At 44.6% G+C, this 21,975-nt stretch overlaps 1 protein-coding gene across 2 annotated transcripts in view; it reads right to left on the reverse strand.

Moving 5' to 3' along the window:
* SPTBN2 (spectrin beta, non-erythrocytic 2) overlaps positions 1–21,975 on the reverse strand; it is a 994,900-nt gene that overhangs the window by 216,060 nt on the left and 756,865 nt on the right. For both annotated transcript variants that reach the window (XM_086938557.1, XM_086938558.1), the window contains exon 22: positions 11,331–11,420. In XM_086938557.1, coding sequence (XP_086794683.1) covers positions 11,331–11,420 — 90 coding nt within the window. The remainder of the gene's footprint in view (positions 1–11,330; positions 11,421–21,975) is intronic.

Consider the following 21,975-nt stretch of genomic DNA (forward strand, 5'->3'; position numbering starts at 1 on the left):
AGACCCCCCTGATGGTCTTCCTCTGTCAGACTGGACTGCCTCAGTTCCATAGGTTTTGTATCCGACCCGGTGTGGAACTTCAGTCGCCCAGGTTTCTTGCAGCAGACAAATATCACTGATGTCAACATAGTCTGCCCAATCGGGGTCCTTTAGGTTCTTGGCAACACCAGCGATGTTCCATGATAGGATAAGCAAGCGAGATGTTGGGCTCTGGTCATCAAAGGCTGACATGATTACCGGCTGATTGAGTACACTGCCTAACTGTGAATTAGCCATTTCTTTCTCTACCTCTTTAGCCATTTCTCTAGCTACAGTATCAGATCCCCCGTCCAGACAACCCATATCTAGGCTATAGCATACTTTGTCAACTGGTAAAAGCAGTTCCTTATTCTGGTGATTTGGCATTGTCCTACGCATCCTATCCTCAACATCCTTATTGTCATCAGACATTCGTTGATCTATTCTGGGATGAGAATTGTCATTACCAAGATTACAAAAGGTGTCATATAACTTGGAAATACAATCTGGCATAATTCCAAGTCAGTCGACGGCATCTAAACAACTGTATCTATTGAAAGTGGGAATGCCAGACCACATATTTTGATCAACCTGTCTAGCCAAGTTAGGTGCGTAACCATGATACTGGTTAACAGGATTCCAGTTAGGGCCATATTGAATGGGCCTGGGTGGAGGGTAAAAAAACGAGAGGGGCCTAGCTTCAATGGGAGGTGTTGCTCCATATGATTTCCATTTGCAGATCTGTTCAGCACTGTGGGGTTCCTCAAAGGAAATGACAATACAATCACCCATAATTGATTTAGCCATGGGCCCTACCCACGGTACCCTCCGAACCATAAGGATTTTGCTTTTCATGTGGTTCGGAATGGGTTTGTTTGTATTTAACCAATATATCACTTTGTTTTTTAGGGATTGGAAGTTCTCTTCATATTGGCTTTCTAATTCAGGCACCCCTGTAAGAACGGCTACAAATGGGCTGGCGTCAGGTGGCAGGTCTATATACCCTCCTTTAAAGTTATTATACGTATGGCTAGATTGGTAGTTTGTCTTGTTGGTAGTATTTGCAAAGGATCTGTCAGACAGGGGTTTGTTACTTGCCGGAGTGATATGAGGGTAGGCAGGAGGATTTGATGGGGGTTTCTTTGGAGCCGGTGCACTCTGGATAGAAGAATGGGTAATGGCAGCATTTGGCAGTTGGGATGTATTACTTTGGCCATGACTTTTCTGCAGGGGTTTGTTAGTGGTGTTTACAGATGTAGAAGTTGGGGGAAGTGAATGTGATTTGTCAGTAGTGTTAGTTGATTGTTTAGTGTTTATGTTTTTTACTGTTCCCTCCTTTTGTTGCTGTTCATTAGTTGGGTTTTTATTCATTGGAAGCACAGGAGCTGGAGCTTGCTTAGGGGCTATAGGTACATCGGTACAATTAAGGCTTAAGCTTGATAAGGTGATGACACTTTTCTCTACCTCAAGCAACTGATTCTCAATACCAGTTAGCCTGACTTCTAGCGGTCTAAGTAGTCTCTTAAGCGTCTCCCACACCAATTTTAGAAATTCTTCCCTTCCCCCTTCTTGTTCTGTCATATCTGCAGAGACTCTTTGGCCCTCATGAACAGAATGGTCAGCCATTGTAATCGAGTTTTGCTCATCTGTGCTGTCATTAGTACTTTCTACAGTTAAAGGCGCTTCCTCAGATATAGTGTTGTCAATAGTTACACTAGGCATGTTTGGAGCACCCCCCATAATATTCTGGCTAAGTGCTACCTTCGCCTTTTTCCTAGCATAGGCAGTTAAGTGTTTGCGCTTTCTCTTGTGTTTTAATGGCGCCTTGACAGGCACCTGGCTTTTGTTAGACTCTGTTTCAACCAGTGCTTTAGGGTTCGCCTCATTTTTGGTACCCTCGGTACTCCCTATAGGGGATCCAAAGGAGGAGGGCTTTCGGGTTCAGCACTAACGGAGGGCCCAATGAAGTCATGATTAATAGGGGGGGGTTGTTTCCTCTGCAGTAGAGTGAACCTCGGCCAGAGAGATGATTGGTATGGGTCCAGTAGTGCGCTCGGGAGTTTTTGAGGTAGCAATACTACCTAAAGAAGATTTTTTCTTAAGTGCAAGTTCGGTAGAGAGCCTCCTAGCAAACTCTAGTTCTAGTGATACTGTGTGCTGAAGTTTGGTTATTTTGTTATCAATTGAAAGGCTAGTCCTGGTGATGAAATCATCTAGGGTGCCTGTAGCCTTTTTTGAGGTCTTAGTAGACTTACTCCTAGTTTCGCGGACAGACATTGTGTGGGCAGTATGTGAGATAAATCAAAGCAGGGAACCCAACTAAATAGTTCACATAAACAGACCAAGAGGGATGGCCCGGTCCGGTCTTAATCGGTCTATAACGGCCTAAAACGGCCCTGTCTTTGCCCAGTCTTCGCCCGGGCTGCGTCCCGCGCTGCGGGAGTAGAATGTTGTTATGAAGCCTCAGGAGGGCGGGGGGCGGGCCAGCAGGGAGAGCGGACCGGAAGCTCTCCGTCGGTCTGGCAGGGACTTCTGGGAATTGAAGTCCCCGCACGCTCGCAGCCCCGCTGCAGCCACACGCCCGGTTTGCTTTTTGAGCCTTCCTCTGACCATGGTTCAGAGACTCACTCTGCATCTGAGGCAGAGGAGGTAGTGGAAGATTCTGGCAGTGAGATTTCTGTCCACGAGGAATCATCAGATGATGAAGTCACTCTTAGTGCAGATGAAGTGCCTGTCTTAGAAGAGGACATTGATGTGCCAATAGTGCAGCACGAGGCATCTGGGCTGCAGCCAGGGGTTACGAGGCCTCCCATTGGAAGTGCTGACCTCTGGGTTGCCCCAGGCATGGTGTAGTAGACATTGCCAGACTTTACTGGTGCTCCAGGGTGTAGAGTGGATACTGAAAACTTTTTGCCTATACATTTTTTTCAGCTGTTTATGGACAATGCAATTTTCTCAGAGATTGTTGAGCAGACTAATTTGTATGCTGAACAGTTTTTGAGGGATACAGTGCCAGCCTTAGGCCCCACTCTAGAGCTACCCGGTGGACTCCCACAAATCTGGAAGAGATTAAGTTCTTGGGTTTAACTTTTTTGATGGGCTTGATAAGGAAGCCATTGATGACTTCATATTGGCCTACTAGTCCCTTGATGGCAACGGCTACATTTCCGGCAGTCATGAGTCGTGGTATTTGCTTCTGCTTCGGATGCTGCATTTTGTGAATAATGGTTTAGCATTGCCACAAGATCACCCTGATTGTGACTGTCTTTTTAAGATTCGGCCTGTCATTGATCACTTTGTAAATCAATTTTCTGAGATCCATGCTCCAGGGAAAGAAAAAGCAGTGGCTGAGTCTTTGGTCTTGTTCAAAGGGCCACTTGGTTTTTAGGCAATACATTCATATTAAGAGGACACGCTATGGAATTAAGATGTATATACTGTGTGACAGTAGGACTGGATAGGTCTCTAATTTCAGGGTGTACACTGGTAGGGATTCCAGGATTGAACCCCCTTGTTGTCTGTCCACTTTTGGAGTGACTGAGAAAATTGTGCGTGAACTTGTAGATAACTTTTTAACAAAGGTCACCATTTATATGTAGATAACTTCTACAATGCTGTGCAGTTGTTCAGGGAATTGGCCAAAGTGGACACTGTTGCTTGTGGTACAATCCGCTCTAACCGTAAAGGTTTCCCAAAATAACTTGTTTGTCAAAAGCTTGTGCGGGGACAGTGCAGTGCATTGCATGACGAGAAACTTCTAGCTGTGAAGTTTGCAGACAGGAGAGATGTCTACATGCTGACTACCATCCATTATGAAATCACTTCACCTGTGACTGTTTGGGGTCAGGTTGCTGAAGTGAGCAAACCTGTGTCCATTTTAGACTAGAATAGGCACATAGGGGGTGTTGCAAGGCTATCATTTAATATAAGAAGTTGGCTATCCTTCTTTTCCACTTGGCAACCTTTAATGCTTTTGTTGTATTAAAGGATTGTTGTCCTGAGTCAAAGATGACTTCTTTTTTTTTTAATTGGATTTTTTACAATTACAAAATGTAACAAGTAACATGTAATCATCATCACCTTTGCACATACAGGGTTGACAGCCCATGAGGCTTAGCTGTTGGTTATACAGTTTATTCGGAGAGCGCCTGAGCTTGAACGACCCTGCATCTCTTCACTCCAAAATATAACGTATAACATAAATTCATTGGTGCTTTGTGCTAGGGGTAACCGTCAGGTTGGTCGGAGGGAAACAAAATATAAGCATGAATGGCCCCTTGCCCATCCGTCTACTCTAAAAGCAAAGAAAAGGGGGAGTGAAGAGAAGAGAGTTTAGGGTAGGGGGGGGGGGGTCCTGCTCTAGTCGTTGGTGTCAGGGTGGGCCTTTTGGTTGTTTCTGGCTATCACCTTCATGGGGGTTCGTAAGGGACTAGGAACTTGTCCAAGGATGCCCACATCCCTCTATTGGGATTTCTCCATGGTGTGTTACGTAGGGCCGTGTTGTCGGCTCCTCTCAGGTATGTCACCCAGTTGAGCCACCCCCTGAAGGTGGCTTTAGAGGTGTCCTTCCACTTGGTGAGTACTATCTTGACTGCTGCTGTAAACAGGCGATCTAGGAGGTTTCTGTCATGTTGCGTGTCAATATCAGATGGTATGAATGCGGTGGTGAGTGCGGCAAACTCTTCTTTAAGTGTGCACCCTAAGGCTTTATTTATAAAGGAGAATTTTTTTTTCAAATTTTTTTTTACCTTTGTGCAGTGGGAGATTAGTTGTGCCAGGTCCCCCTGTTCTCTGTCACAGTTCCAACAGAGGTCGTTTTCCCTCAGACCCAGGGCCGGTAGGCTAACCGGGGTCCAGTAGGTATTATGCAGAAGCCACAATTTTGTCTGAGCTAACACTGGGGAGATCATGTTTTTCGATGGGGACAACCAGAGGATGTGTCTCTCCTGCTCGCTAAGTGTGGTGTCTAGATGTGATTCCCAGTAGCTGGTTGGCTTATCGTTAAGCTTGGAGGTACTGGGGCGGAGTAGTTTGTATATGTGAGACACTTGGTGGCCCACCTTGTTCAGGTTCTCCATATACTGGATGATTGAGGGTTTGTGTCTTGTTATTTTTGATTTGGTTAGGGCTGTTCTGACTTTGAGGAAGTTGTAGAGTTCTATATCTGGTAGGTTATGTCGTTTTTTTAGCATGTTGAAGGTGTAGGGACTTCCCCCTGCCTCCAACTGGGCTTGGTATGAAATCCTTAGTCTTTTCCAAGAGTCTACGGTCTCTTAAAGACAATAAGGCGCCGGGTCCAGATAGATACACGGCCTCCTTCTATAAAAGGTTTTGGACACACCTACTCCCAACTATGAAAAAAGTCTTTAACCACTGTGAGGGGGAGGGGGTGGTGTCAAAGTCCATGACAGAAGCAAACATTATAGTTATCCCCAAAGACGACAAGGACACGCAACGGCCCCAAAACTACAGGCCCATCTCACTTAACATAGACTGCAAAATTTTCTCCCAAATCCTAGCTGTAAGGCTTAACAGGGTACTCCCTCAACTGATAAGCAACTCACAAGTAGACTTCCTGAAGTCACGTATGTCCCTTGGTAACACAAGACTCCTGTGCCATGTGTTTGAACAGTCCTCCAAGTCAGATAAGCCTGCAGTGGCAATCACAAGAGACCCCAGAGAAAGCCTGTCATGGCATTTCCTAGAACAGTGCCTGCGGGCGTACAACCTGGGAGATAAATATACGAGGAAGGTGATGGCACTGTACGTAAGTCCCAGTGCGCAGATAGCTATCAATGGGGCAGTCTCAGATCAATTCACCCTTTAACGGGGGACAAGACAGGGTTGCCCCTGTCCCCTGCACTTTTTTTATTAGCTGTGGAACCCCTGAGCAGAGACATTGTAGCCAATAGAGAAATGAGGGGAGTCACCATCAACGAGACCACAGCCAAACTTGTAGCTTATGCGGATGACATCCTCATAATCACAGAGAACCCCAAATCCTCTATCACTGCCCTCATGAACACCATTGGAAAATACTCAGCCCACTCCGGATACAAACTAAACAGAGACATATCAGAATGTATGCCACTTAACGACAACACCACCAGAGAAGTAATAGACAACTCAGGACTAGTCTGGCAGCCCGAGTTCATCAAATATCTAGGGATCCAATTCGGGAAAAACCTCAAAGATGACTTTTAATAAGTTTCAGGAATCTGTAATAGGCAGCCTTGTTGTGGTGGAACAGACACGTGTTCCTAGAGTTGGAGTGGTGGAGGATGTGGCTACATTGAAAGATCTCCGCTTTCCTGATCACATTCCTCCCATGCCCTCAAGATTTTTACACAGTAGGAGATGTAGTGTTGGCGAAGAGGTACGTGGAAGGAGACTTGTATGTACTGCCCAGAGTGGCCTTCTAAGCCGGCGCTGTGTGTGCCTGCTTGCTTTAGAATGTACCATATACAAAATAGTTTTAGGGAGCATCCATGAGTGGTAAAGTGAACTGCCTGGTCAGTATTGTTTAAAACCTTTGGTTCAGTTTCAAGGTTGGCATTAGTACAATGTATTTAGTTTCTGAATTTGTGTTAGTAGATTTGTATCTAGTTATAATTTGTTTGTGTTCTCTTTTTTTGTATACAAAAACTGCGAATGTAATGGTGGTGTGTGTAGGCTGGCACTTGGCTGGCAGCGTGCGTAGGTTGGAGCTTATCTGGCAGTGTGTGTGGACTGGCACTTGGCAGGCAGTGTACGTGGACTGGCTCTTGGCAGGCAGTGTGCGTGGACTGGCACTTGGCAGGCAGTGTGCGTGGACCGGCACTTGGCAGGCAGTGTGCGTGGACCGGCACTTGGCAGGCGGTGTGCGTGGACTGGTGCTTGGCAGGTGGTGTGTGTAGACTGGCACTTGGCTGGGTGTGTGTGTGTGTTTGTGGACTGGCGCTTGGCAGGTGGTGTGCGTGGACTGGTGCTTGGCTGGGTGTGTGCGTGGACTGGCGCTTGGCTGGGTGTGTGCATGTAGTGGCGCTTGGAAGGCCGTGTGCATGTAGTGGCGCTTGAGTGGGGGTGTGCATGGACTGGCATTTGGCAGGTGGTGTGTGCTTGGGCCGGAGCTTGGCAGGCCAGTGTGCTTGGGCTGGAGCTTGGCAGGTGGTGTGCTTGGACTGGAGCTTGGCAGGCGGTATGCGTGGACTGGAGCTTGGCAGGCGGTGTGCGTGGACTGGAGCTTGGCAGGCGGTGTGCGTGGACTGGTGCTTGGCTGGCGGTGTGCGTGGACTGGTGCTTGGCTGGCGGTGTGTGAGTAGTGACTTGGTTACCTAGGTGCCGGCAGAGCTACGGTTCAAACTCTACAGCTAGGCTATTTTGCAAAAAAGTGTCAGTTTTCACTGTAAAAATGTGGTGTGTCCACGTTGCGTTTTGGGCCGTTTCCTGGCATGGGCACTAGGCCTACCCACACAAGTGAGTTACCATTTTTCTCGGAAGACGTTGGGGAATGCAGGATTGGTGAAATTTTGTGGATCCACGCAGATTCCAGAACTTTCCACCACAGAAATGGGAGGAATTTTTTTAATTTTGTTTTTTACAAAGTTTGAGGTTTGCAAGGGATTCTGGGTGACATAACCTATTGAGAGCCAGACAAGTCACCCCATCCTGGATTTCCCTGGGTTTCTAGTTTAAAACAAGCATTTGCAATGCAATAGGTCTCGCATTAGGAAAGTTTGAGCTAATGGTATTGTAAATGACCCATTTTTTATGTATGTGCTGGTTTTTAAAATAGCAAAATTAATAGCTTTGTCATTTACAATGGCAATAGTTTTAACTTTTGCAAATGTGACACCTATAGCATTTGTAATGCAATATGTGTTGTATTTACGTGACTTAGATGTATTGATATTACAAATAACAATGGCTTTTATTTTTTTAAATAATTAATACTTAAATAAAAGCTATTGTAATTTATAATGCCAATAGCTTAAACTTTTGTAAATAACTTTTGTGAAGACTATGTTCAGTGTATTTTATTGTGACGAAAATATAAGCACCTAAGTGAAATATTGACATCTTTTTGTGACATTTGTAATAAAGCTTGAAACATTGAGAGAACATATTTGAACTAGGTGTTGTTGAATGGTTGCACAGATTGATGTTGTGGTGCCCCTGAGTGATGTTGTAGTGGCGACGAATGATGCTGTGTCGTTTAGTGATGCTGTGGTAGGGCATAGTGATGTTGTGGTGCCCCCGAGTGATGCTGTGGTGATGCGCCGCCGATATCGCAGTTTCCTACCTTTGTAAATAGTATAGCAGCCGGTTCTACCAATTAACTCAGTAGTGCTCATTTTATCAACTGAGGAAAGATGAAAGTCTGAGCAGAGTGACCGGGATTGTAACATGCTCCTTACACACTGTGGGGAACTACCGGCGCACGTTTTACCTACGTTGGAACTTGTGGCCGAAAGTCCCAAAGACATTTCTATCCGGCGTACAGGCCCACGCATGTGTTTTAAAGGTTTGGAGCCTGGAGGTGTGACCACATACAGATCTCCGCAGTGGGCGTATCACGCCTCTGATCCACTACACAGATGTGTTTTTTTACTTCTAATGAGATTATTTCAGGAGCCTGGAGGTGTGACCACATACAGATCTCCGCAGTGGGCGTATCACGCCTCTGATCCACTACACAGATGTGTTTTTTTACTTCTAATGAGATTATTTCAGATAAAACGTGAAACCCGGTTGCTGTGCCTTAGAAGACAGCTGCCATGATGAGGGTTCTGGAGAGTGCATGGTCTTTTTTTCCCGTAACTCCTTGGGCGTGCCCACCATGCAGCAGAAACAAAAACGAAAAAACAAAAGTGCGGTGTGCTATATACCCAGTACACAATAAAAAAGCATTGCAAGACGCTGCTCAGTTATTGGCTCTGGGTTCGTCAGGTTCTTGGTGAACCTACAAATCCTATATATATTCACAACCAGAAAGGTCCAGCAGATCTGTCATACTTAGAAAAAGTTACAGGTGAAAACGTTGGCACAAATGGCTGTTTTTTAAAAACTCAATTTCAATTTTTCCTATTTTCAACTGATAGTTTCTATGTATAGCTTTCCAGGATCCATCATTGCTTTCATACACATTTCTACCATTAACTGGAAGGAGGTTAAAAGCACAAAAAATAGCAAAAATAGGCTATGTCACAATAAAATGCCCAAACTGTGTAAAAATATTTGGCTTTCTGACAAAAGTCTGTTTGTCCCTGAAAGCTGGAAAGATGGTGATTTCAGCACCACAAACCCTTTGCTGATACCATTTACAGGGAAAATAAAAGACACTTTCATCTGTAGCCCTTTTTTCTCAGTTTTCCCGAAAAACAAAACAAAACTTGGCTGTATTTTGGCTCATTTCTGGGTCGCCTCGAGGGGAATCAACAAACCCTGGGTACCTTTAAAATCACCATGATGTTGGAAGAAAAGAACGCACATTTGGCTTGGATACCTTATGTGGTCAAAAAGGCTTAGCACAGGGGGTGGAAAGGCCTAGTAGCGAAGGGGTTAAACAATGTTTACCTGTATTATTGTAGTTTTTATATACTGTTTGTTCTTTTATGGTCCAATGAAATTGTGCTGAGTAAAGATTTTTGACTGAATCAGGTATGTGATTCAACAAGAAGTTAATATCTAATGAGAGAGGAAATTAACAAATAAGAAATTATTTTAAATGGAAATGGAATCTACTCGTACAAGGGCCAGTTTACGAGCTGTTGAGTGACCTATAAAAAGTGTAGTTCAACGTAAGGATGAGCATAGTTCTAACGCGTACAGAACAGAGTTCTAAAGTGTGCAACACCCCTCATCTGTAAACTTTTAAATGGAGAAAAGCACAAGTTGAAATTTGAACAATACTTATTTTAACACCTATACTACAGCAGTTATACAAATATATAGTCTATAAATTATATATAGGCAACTCGACAACAAAAATACATCTTTCTCGCCTTAATGTTATTGACTCTGACAGACTTCTCAAAGTCAGTGAAAAGCCTTTGAATTTCTTTGGATGCTGACCTTCTCTTTGGACTCAACCAGATAGTCAAGACTTATTCCACGAGCCTAAGACTTTACACATTTTCTGTTTCTTGGGTGGGGGGGGGGGGGGGGGGGGGGGGGGGGGGGATATACGTGGTTGACATCAACAGCCAATTACGGTGTTTGAATAATGTGGCAACTTATCTTGATGCTCCTAAATATCTCCTGTGCAGCTCCAATGAGCCCTAAACGGAGAATCTTTTTTCCAAGCTCCAACTGTGAATTGAAGTTCGAAGTTTAGCAAATTACCTCTGGAATATCAACTATTTCTGTACAAATTGCCAAATTATGAAAAACTCTTCCACTCAGCATTAGGAATATTTATAATTACACTGACTTAAGAAGGACCATCTAGACAGGGTTCCTCACCCATACCTAACTTTACATGGTGTCTGTTTGCATTCTTTGAATGACAAAAAGGGTCTAACAGCCAGGACAAAGGTTATGTTTCAAGATCCAGATCTCATTTGAATTTCCAGATCTTTCTTACTTTGCTTCAGCAGGCTTCCTAGTCACATCAGTACTGGACACGTGATCTTCTCTTCACTGCAAACTGCCCAGCTATCAGAGCATTTCCTATTCAACTTGATCTCTGATGTTCATCATACTCAGAATAGTTCATGTCTCTGAGGTATAACAAGATAAGCGTATTGTAATAGGTATGTGCCTCATGTGCACAGAGAATTTATCTGCAAAGTGATTGTGATAGAGCCTACAATGTTATGAGAATATACGTAAGCTGAGGTAAAACTGCATGAAGTACAGAGATAAGATGCTCTGTTGGAATACCGTGCCTAAAGATTGGTGAGGATTTACTTGGATTTGTGTAAAGTGGGTGTGCTTTCAGTCCCATGAAAATGTGCATGCAGGGCCCTGACAATGCAATCACATTGCGTGCAATGAACAAGCACATCATGCAGGGTGCCAAAAATGTACATATCTGTCAGTAAAACCATGGTTCTAGCGCACTGGGGATGTGATTGGTGCGCAGTGGTATCCTGTGTATTGTGTGGTGCAGTGCAGGTTGCAACTTCTTTAAGAACCTGTTGGTAGAGGACACTGGAAAAGTGTCTACAGAAAAGAAAAGCTTAGTTTTCCAAATGTGAAAAAGACATGACCTGCATGTGGACAAGATCTCCGAAGTGCAGGAGGTCTATGCTATCAATGTAGGCTTAGGCTTTCTGGGTTACTTGAGTGGAACAAATTTTGGTCAATATAGCGCTGCCACAACCACTTACCTGATTCTTCTTTATAAGCAGCTGCACTGTGGGCAGGTCCTTGCCATGCTCCGTCGAGGATGCCATAGGCATGCGCTCCTTCACCCACAACTACAAAGAGTAAAACATATTAAAACAAAGATTAAGCCTCTAACACATTCTTTCTAATAAGATAACATACAGTGAAAAGGACAGAACAGTTATAATACATATAGTACACAACTACATCAGTTAAACAGAACAAGAATCCCTTGAATGCAGAGATCTATTACTAAACACAGAACACGTTGTATTTAAAAGAGAAATTTCAGTCAAAATTTGTATTTAAGAATTTTCCAAGTCAGTCTGATTAAATTGCATTTTTCATGGTATCATCAGCTAATGCTTCTGTGAGGGGCCCATCAGTCACAAATGGACAATGCTATTAAGTCATGACTCAGTTGTATATACCATTTTCTACAATTTGTTTTTTCATTAAGAACTCAATCACTCAGAGACCTTAAGGATATAAACAGCAGATAACAAATGAAGAAAACTAACTTCATTGTACAGGTGTCCAGGAGGTGAACGCAGTTGGCAGAATAATTCCAAAGCGCTGTTAAACCATAATCAATGATACGACAAATCCACAGTGGTCGAGTACTCCAGAGTTTGACACTCATGCAACCCTGAGCCAGTTGGCTAGGCAGCCTCAATCTTGCAGGGTTAGTTCAAGAGGAGATGCTCTCAAAGGCAGGCACATTGACACCGTCAGAGCAGTGCCCAATAAATAACCAGGGGGCACAACTGCTGAAGAGGGTAGCTGGCAGAACACTGGCTGAGTGCGGATGTGCAATGCTGGATGTTTATGTGGTGACTCTTCGTGGTTGATACCAGAGGAGTGTGGCGGAACCACAAGAGGTTACTAGGATGCGACGGAACCCGTCCATACTGAAACATGTAAGTCTGTCAAAGTGGATGTACTCCATATAGACAAACAGATCAGGGCACATAGTCACAGCTTGCAGTGTTGGGCCGTATGACCTCGACCAGCCCACTAGGCAGTGACCCGCACTTAACAGCTCAGCAACGAGAAAGCTGTGCAGAGGATTGGGGAGTGCACCCTCTCCACCTACATTAAAGGTTTTCAAACTGAGGCATGTGCCCCTGGGGGTTATCATGTATATTTCAGGGGGGAACCAATCGAACTTCAAGGACTAGCAAATGAAGATGTGGTCTTGAAGCATGGCCCTGTTTATTTGGTGTGTTTTAGCTTGGTTTTATTTACATTCAGCTCTTGAAGTGCATAATAAAGTGTGGGAATTGTAATACTGAGTGCCACGAGGCAGGGACAGCGATTGTGATGGTGCAGTCAAAGACCTTTACGTTATAAAACTTCATGTGATCACTGCAGATGTGTGTGTGTGTGTCAAACATATAAGTGAGAAAGGGTCCTTGGGCATGTTTTTAGACCTGGCACGGACACAGCCCCCAACAGAATACTTAAACAACAACGGGTGTCCATGGGTCTCATCAATCAAACCTTCGTCCTGTATGTGGCAAGAGTCCAACACAACTAAATGTTGGAGAAAAATAATGCTAACCCTGTGTGACTGAGGCAAAACAGGATATCTCTAAGGCATAAAAGATACCATCAGTTGCTGTCCGATAACGCCCTTGTCATCATCTGTGTCTCCTAACACCAAGGAGATCACAGTTGTAGCCATCAGAACTAGATGAGAGTGTGGATGCTACTAAACCAGTGATGTAAAGAGGATTTAGAGCTATCAAGAAACTTTATACTAACTGAATTGCAGTGCATCAAGTGGTGAAAGTGAAAAATTGTGATGTGCATAAAATTGGAGAGATGGGAGGAATTGAAATTTTAATACTGCCTCTCAGACTTCCAACAGTTAAAAACAGTGCAGAGAAGTAGCAGTTTGAACAAATATCTGCTACGAAAAACTTATGGTCAACATGTTTCAGCAGAAAAAAGGATTGGATTTGTCCTCTGCCTCCTTTTTAAAGATTCAATTCTCTTCACCAAACTTGAAAAGTTTAAGAAAGATCTAGCTAGGTTCTCTACTGAAAAGATCTATCCGTACACCAGCGACACTTATGTTATGCCAATATTTAATCGGAATGGACGAAGAGGAGGATCGACGTATGGGACATCGAGCTCCGAAGAAGTTTCAAGTGACTCTGACTCTTCCAATTGAAGCAACCCTTCCACTAGGAATCGAGGGAGAAGGAACCAACAAAGGTTGAGAGGCAATAATCAAAATCAGTTTCACAATGGTGGCAACCGAGTCCTTGGATGTACGGAGGCCCTGGTTTTCCACAACAAATGGAACCCCATGGTCTACAGCAATTTCATTCCGATTTCAACATGCAGCCTTTTTTAGGCTTTGGCCGAGGCAGGTCGGGAGGTAGTCTGCGGACACAGCAAGGACAAGTCCACTGGAGCCCTCTCCCACCCTCAATGGATCTGAGGAGCGGGAGGAAGATTCCGCAGGAAGAAGCAGGACCGAGTGCCGGGACAGCCTTGTGAGCTAAAAAACAGTGATGGATCAAGCCCTGATCTGTTGACTGGGTACAAGTGTTCTGCTTAATTCAGATACTCTGTCCATCACCACCCCCTTTTCTGAATCGTTTTGTCCACCATAAGCGTGGAAGGGTATGCTCAGACATGAGTCAATTTCAATTTCAATTCAATCTTTATTTCGTTGCATTGCAACATAAAAGATAACAATAAAATACAATTCATTATAAAAAAAACAACAATATAACATCCATTATAGGGGCACTCTTCTACATTTCATCAAATTTTAGCATATTAGCTAGTATTTCATTATAAAAGCACATGATCTAAACTTCAGTTTGACGCAGTATCAATAAATATTTAAAATGTTTTAAAAAGTGTAAAAAAGTTAAAAAAACATTAAACATTAATTTGGGTTACAACCCGGATTAATATACAATGCATTGGCTTAATTCATGGTTTCGGGGAGTACAAGTACAACTTTCATAATTTAGAAGGAAAGAGATAATTTCCTTCTGACAAAGTAAGTGGACAATAAAAATTTGCTAATACCAAACACCAATACTTGGCTGGTATCCGTACTTAGGATTCTGCCAGCTTCCCTATGGGAAGTAGAGCCAATGTTGCGGCACAAGGGGACTATCCACTTTTTCCTGGCTTTATCATAGCTAGGGCAGAAGAACAATATGTGGAATATGTCCTCCCTTTGGTTATTAGTACACAGGGTACAATATTCGTTGTCAGTCTTCCCCCAACTTTTCTCTGTTACTTTTATTCTCAACGTTCCATACCTAAATTTTAGATATAGAGATTTTGCCAGTGGGGGTTGGATTTCGTCTAAAAATTGTTCGAATAGAGCCTCATTTTTTGCCATAAGAAATTTTTCAGTAAGGGGGCCATGGGTTCTTGAATACACAGATTCATGATTCACTAGTGACCAGAAGCTTAATTTGACGATTTTTTTGGAATTTAGGTTAAGACATTCAGGCTCGTTCCAGAAGTGTGATAAACCGAGCTTGGTAAGCCATCTTTTAACATGCTTAAACCAAAAGATCTTAATGTCTCTATCCAGCTCTAATACTTCCTTCATCCCATTTCTATAGTCAGACAGTTCCACAGTTGTCCATAATCTGACCCACATCAGCAATGGTCTCAGCACAGCGTGCTGGTCTGTGTGTTTAATGTTAAGGTCTAGGAATAATGGTATCAGGGGAGTGTTGGTTGGAACTTTTAATAGACCCCTGACAAATTTATTTTCCAGTACTTCAAAAGTTTTTTTACATACTGGTCCCCAAATTTCTGCCCCATACAAGGAGGCAGACTGTACCTTATATCTGAAAAGCTCTATCGCTGGAGTAACTGCTTTATTCACACTTTTATTGTATCTCTGTGTTATGGGGAAGCAGTTTTGTTTGAACACAAATTTAGATTTTTCCAGTTGTGGACCCCATCCCATTACAGAGTCCATCAAGACCCCTAGATAGGTGAAGCTGTGCTCGTAATCTAATCTTTGCCCATTTAACATTAAGTTCTTTTTAAAAGTTTTATGCGGGTTCAGTGCCATATATTTTGTTTTTTTTATATTAATTTCTAGTCCTTTATTGACACAGTACTGTTGGAACCTGTCTAATAAGGTCTGTAGTCCACGTGGCGTTTGCGATATTAGGATTGTATCATCCGCGAAAAGGAGGGACGCAACTCGTTCCCCTCCCAGTCGAGGAGAGTCATTATCGCAATTTTCCATGTAGGTTGCAATATCATTTACATAAAGGGAGAATAAAGTAGGGGCCAGAACACAGCCCTGCCGTACTCCCCTTTTTATCGGGATCGGGTCTGTGAGTTCTCCATTTGGGCCCCATCTAACCTTAGCGTAATTCTCCCGATGCAATCCTATTACAAGTTTTAAGAGGTCGCCTGGCAGCCCTTGCCTATTCAGGGTTTCCCAAAGTAGGTTTCGTGGAATAAGATCGAATGCTGCTCGCAGGTCGACAAAGGTCACATACAAGTGACCTTTGCGGATGATGACATACTTCCAATACAAGCAGCATAGCCTAAATACTTGATCAATAGTACTTGTTTTGCTTCGGAATCCCGCCTGGTATTTTGATAAAATTGACTCCTCCTCTAACCATGAATTTATTCTATTTAGAATGTGCCTAGCATATATTTTTTGCGTAATATCTAAAAGGCTGATGGGGCGGTAATTTGCTGGATCACCGCGATCCCCTTTTTTAAAAATAGTGATGATTTCTGCGCCATTCCAAGTATCCGGAATGCGCTCACTAGCCGCTACTATGTTAAATAAATGATTTAAATAGGGTGCCCAAATATCGATATTATACAAATACAGGTCGCCGGGTATTCTATCAAGCCCTGGCGCCTTCCCTTTCTTAATTGAAGTGATTGCTGCCACTGTTTCTTTTAAGGTAAACACTACCTGGGGACTATTAGCTGATAGTATAAGCAGGGGTACATCATTAGTTACCTCAATCGAAGATTTAGCTGCATACAAGGATGAAAAATGCTTAATCCAAGTATCCTCATCTAAGTAGACCTCCCTGGAGCCTTTCTCTTGGTTATTTTCCTTAGCTGCCAATTCCCAGAATTGCTTCTGGTCCTTGTTTCTCGCGGCTGTTAACATATTGAGCCACAACTCCTCATCCCATGAGGATTTGGCTCTTAATATTACTTTGTTATAGGCCTTTCTTTTCTCTCTAACTATTAACGAACTTTCCCCTTTAACAGCGTTAATCAATGCAGTTTTGGCAAGACGGCATTCCTTGTTATACCATGGTTTGCCTACAGATTTTGCATTAGTCCTACCTGCACCTCTTTTTGGTTTCTTAGTGAGGATTTCTAATAATTGGCTGAAAAGGGTTTTGTGTAAATCAACAAATTCTTTAGGAGTGCAGCTATGGGGACAATATTGGTCCAGGGTATCTGCAAAGATGCAATAGATTTTAGTTAATAAATCTTCTTTTTCTAGGACAAAAGCCCATTTAACTGCCCTACGGTTATTGCTAAGAACAATGTTATCAGCAATGGCTGTGACTGCTGTACAATGACCTCTCTCCATGTTGTCATGTTCACTAACCATGTTTGGGAGAAAACTCATCTCTAAGGGGTAGTGGTCACTTTCGTATCTTTCTTTGACCTTTAGGTCCACTGCAAAGGGCCAGAGGTTGAGGGAGACAATAACATAGTCTATTTTACTCCCATAGTCGCCTCTCTTGAATGTATGGGCTTTAGGGTTGTCCGAGGGCATACGGCCATTGCATGCTCTCAAACCATGTGAGGTCAGGAACCGTGTAATTTGTAGCGCCAATGCTGTACCGGCAACCGTACAATCCTCATTCAGGGCAGGTATTGCATTGGCGTTATCCTCCTCCTCAAACAATGTGGCTATCCCTGAGATTGGTTCAAAATTACAATTTAGGTCTCCACATAAAATAACCCCTGACTCTAATTTTAGTGAATCCATGAGCGACTCCAACTTCCCTATACACAAAGATTCCTTATGGGAAGGTTGGGGACTGTTGTAAACATTAAATAAGTAGAACGCCCTATTATCCACTGTTGTTATTTCTAGACAGAGAATGTCTAAGGAGTCGGTGTTAATCATTTTGATAGCTAATTTGATGGAAACATTGACCCATACTAAGAGGCCTCCAGATGCACGACCTCTCAGGGAAGGGACAGCCTCTATTTGGTAAGTTTTATAGCCAACCCTGTGTAGTTGTGCTGTAGCCCAAGTTTCCTGCAGCACACAGATGTCAAATGTGTTTATGTAAGCATTCCAGTCGGGATCATTCAATTTTGCACGCACCCCCGCAGTGTTCCATGAGACCAGTGTAAATAGGGAGGATCCTTCATTCGTGTCATGGGGCACTACGGGTGCAGCTAATATTTGGCTTCTAATCACTTCATCTGGACCCATAGCAATTAAGCATGTGTCCTTCTTAGATCTACTATCACCTTCTTTTCGATGGTTAAGTCCCAGAGTGCATGACACAATTTCAATCCCCCCAGAGTCACTGCTTATTTTACTCGGGACAAATGGTAACAGGAATAGGTCCTCATTTTTCCCAGAAGACGCCACGGGCGATGAAACAGTCAATCTATTTTCGGTTGTTTCTTTACAAACGACGGCAGTGTGTGAACCTGACTTCAAACAACTCAAATCATTTTTCTCAGTGCACTCCCATGTACATGAAACATTTGCAGTACCCCTATTATCCTCCGTGCTCTTTAAACATCAATCACACTCTTCTAAGCTACCGAATGCCTCAAACCTATTTGTTATTTCCAAGGGAGTAAATGGGATGAAATTTGACATATTGCCATTCCCTCTTAGGTTGTAGTTAGATGGTACAGTGTTCCACCCGTGGATTAAAGGGGGAGGAACAGGATGATGTAAATACGCAGGGTTCCTAGCTACTTCCATATTTAAGGGTTGTGTATTAAAGGGAATGAAGCTAGTTACATGATGGGGGGGGAAGACAGTTGATCTGGGATAGAAGTAGGTCAATGGACGTGGCACTATGCAATTGTTTTCGTTACCATAGGGCCAATTCAAAATATATTGGACTGCCTTCTTATCCCTGAAATTTACAACTACAATGTCACCCCCTATATCCTTTGTTCTGCCACCCAGCCATGACAGACGACGCACATGAACTATTTCGCCATTTACATAGTTGGCTTTGGGTCTGTACAATGACAACCAGTGCATGATCTTGTTCTTTAACTGATAGTAACCTTCCCGCCTTCCACTTGTCAACTCAGGAACACCGGTAAGCACTACTACATATGGTAGTGCCTCCGGTGGGAGTTCTGTAGGTGGTAACCTTCCCTGACCCCCTCTTACATGACCAACCTCTTTCTCTTCAATTCTGGGCACACAGTTTGGGAGAATGGTTGGTTCCCTAGGTTGAATGTTAACTAGGGTGTTCATTGAATTTGGTGTTATAGTGGATCTACTCTTGGTAGATTGTATTTGTTTTGGGTCAGTGTTCTTAGATACTTTACTAACAGAATGGGCACCTGTTTTTGGGTGGCTAGGGGCAGCTGCATTAGCCACTACTATATTGCTATCAGTAGTAGAATTAGTAGTTTTGGCAGCTGCTCGTTCAGCAGGGGTAGCACACGTTGTGTGTGGAGCTTTGTGGGGCTGTATTACGTTCTGGGAGCTAGCTGGTCTTCCCAATTGCCCAAGAGCTACCAAGTCCAACTCAATCCTCCCCAACCTTGATTCCACTCCCTTTAATCTGTCAGATAAAGCCAACATATAGGTTCGTACAATCAATTCAATATTGTCCAGTAGGTTCTTCGGGAAGATTGTCTGTGAACCTTCTTCCATTGGAGAGTGGATGATGTCAGGCAGTGTGGTTGATGGGGAAGTAGGTACTGTGGGTGTTGACGGAGATGTGACAGTTACCGTTGTTTGTTCATCAATAGACTTTCCCATGGTCACGGTAGTGGTGAGACTGGGCTTCTTACCAAAATCCGAGAAACTAAACTTGGACTTACTTGTGTCCATTTTTGTCCGTCTCTTTTTAGAGGGTGGGGGCCCGTGTACCTTGTTCGCCAATGCCTTCTGAAGTTTCCCTCTTACTACCTTTCCCGGCCTGATTGTAGGTGAGATCAAAATAGCCACGGGATTAGGTGTACTAAGTAAAGCTGAACCCTCATTTTGTGACTCAACCAAAGATTGTGTTGGTGAGATGGCGGGTGCTAAACATTCTTTAAGCAATAGAGGCACACTAGCGGTTGGAGATACATTATCAATGGGAATGATATTTATGTCATTGTCCAAGGTGACAGAATAGATGGGCTCAGACATTGTCCTGTTTTTGATGCGTTCTATAGAGCGGCGCCTATCCGCCCGCTTCTCGGCAAGTGACAGTTCTTTAGTACCATCTAAAACAACCTTGGGGAAGTAATCATCCATAGTTCTGTTTAAACTACTCCCAGGTGTCTCTGAGCCCGTAGTGGCAACAATAACAGCAGCCGTAGCCATCAAACAGTTTCGGGCTACTAATAGATGTAGGAAGGAATGTACTTACACAGGTATTTGGCCAGGACCTCGGGCCCAGCCCAGCCTCCTCCGGTCTCTGAGGGCCACAGAGGGCCCGCCCTTGTCCCGGGCTTCTCCCGCGCGCGACTCGCGGGGCGAGAGGCGTTCCTCTCCCTTTAGGCGCCTCCGGGCGCTCAGCTGTCGTCACTTTCGCGCCACAGCCGCCGGGGCACCTGGGGATTGAAGTCCCAGCCCTCGCGGCGACCGTGGTACTGGCGCTATACTGCAGGACCCGCTGCTCTGCTTGCCGTTTCCCTCACGGCGTGGACACTGGCGCTGGGGTGCAGGACCCGACGTTGCTCTCAGCCGTTCCCCTCACGGCAGGTAAGGTAAAGTTCCCAGGGAGCGCTCGCCGCTCCTCTCCCTTTAGGCGCCTCCGGGCGCTCAGCTGTCGTCACTTTCGCGCCACAGCCGCCGGGGCACCTGGGGATTGAAGTCCCAGCCCTCGCGGCGACCGTGGTACTGGCGCTATACTGCAGGACCCGCTGCTCTGCTTGCCGTTTCCCTCACGGCGTGGACACTGGCGCTGGGGTGCAGGACCCGACGTTGCTCTCAGCCGTTCCCCTCACGGCAGGTAAGGTAAAGTTCCCAGGGAGCGCTCGCCGCTCCTCTCCCTTTAGGCGCCTCCGGGCGCTCAGCTGTCGTCACTTTCGCGCCACAGCCGCCGGGGCACCTGGGGATTGAAGTCCCAGCCCTCGCGGCGACCGTGGTACTGGCGCTATACTGCAGGACCCGCTGCTCTGCTTGCCGTTTCCCTCACGGCGTGGACACTGGCGCTGGGGTGCAGGACCCGACGTTGCTCTCAGCCGTTCCCCTCACGGCAGGTAAGGTAAAGTTCAGACATGAGTCCCTTGCTCACTGCACCATCAGGATTCAAGCAAGCCGGGCCGAAGACGGCTGTAATGCCAGAAACCGGTCTCCGGAAGCTTGTTTCCTTTCCAGTAAAAGAATTGGCTTGGTAGTTTGGTCTGCCCTGTTCCCATGATGCACTGGGCCAGGGACAGACTAATTTGCATGTAGCCAGGTTCTGAGCTGGGATGGTGCAGTGAGCTAAAAAACGGTGATGGATCAAGCCCTGATCTGTTGACTGGGTACGAGTGTTCTGCTTAATTCAGATACTCTGTCCATCACCACCCCCTTTTCTGAATTGTGATGAACCTCAGCACCAGGACCCTAACAAAAGATGAAGAGACAGTACTTAACAGAGGCTTGGGTTTTAGCCACACATATAGGTGACCCTTTCCTGACATGCATAGAGATGGCAATTTTTTCCGCAAAATAAGACTTCATTTTTTCTTTACTAAAAATGCCAATGAAGGGACTGACAGTAGATACTAACACTGGTCTGAAGAAACCACCCACCTCCAACCCACCCACAGTGGGCCTACCGGCTAAGGTAATGGCATTTGAACAGGCAGTAGAGAGTGACATCTTAAGATTACATCAAATGGAGAACCATCCTTTTATGAACCTACCCAAAAATGAACAAAATGCGCTTCGGGGGGGGTCTCATGTCAGATGATAAACTGACTATAAAACCAGCAGACAAGGGCGGGGTTATTATCCTACTCGAAACAACCACCTATCGGACAGAGTGTCTCCGACAACTCGAGGATAAGAAATCATATCTTCCTCGGACTGAAAATCCTACAGAGAGACTGGGAACCACCATTGGTCACATGGTAGAGGAGGCTCTCTCAGAAGGGTAGATTACACCACAAGAAGCCAATTATCTACGTACCACCCATCCGACTATGCCATACTTCTATGTACTTCCAAAAGTTCACAAGAAGCAGCGACCTCCTCCAGGACGTCCCATAATATCAGGGATTGGTTCTATTTTAGAACCTCTGTCCACCTTTGTAGACTTCTTCTTACACCCCATGGTAAAGGAAATGCCTACGTTCCTTCAGGATACTAAAGATATTCTACGTATACTACCAGACATCAAATTTGACACCGGGACCGATCTTTTGGTGTCATTCGATGTAGAATCACTGTACACCTTGATTCCCCAGGATGACACCTTAGAGGTGATAGCGACTCTGCTACACGAGAGAGACCTGGAC

This window comes from Lissotriton vulgaris, chromosome 9, assembly GCF_964263255.1.
Source record: "Lissotriton vulgaris chromosome 9, aLisVul1.2, whole genome shotgun sequence".
Classification (NCBI taxonomy): domain Eukaryota; kingdom Metazoa; phylum Chordata; class Amphibia; order Caudata; family Salamandridae; genus Lissotriton; species Lissotriton vulgaris.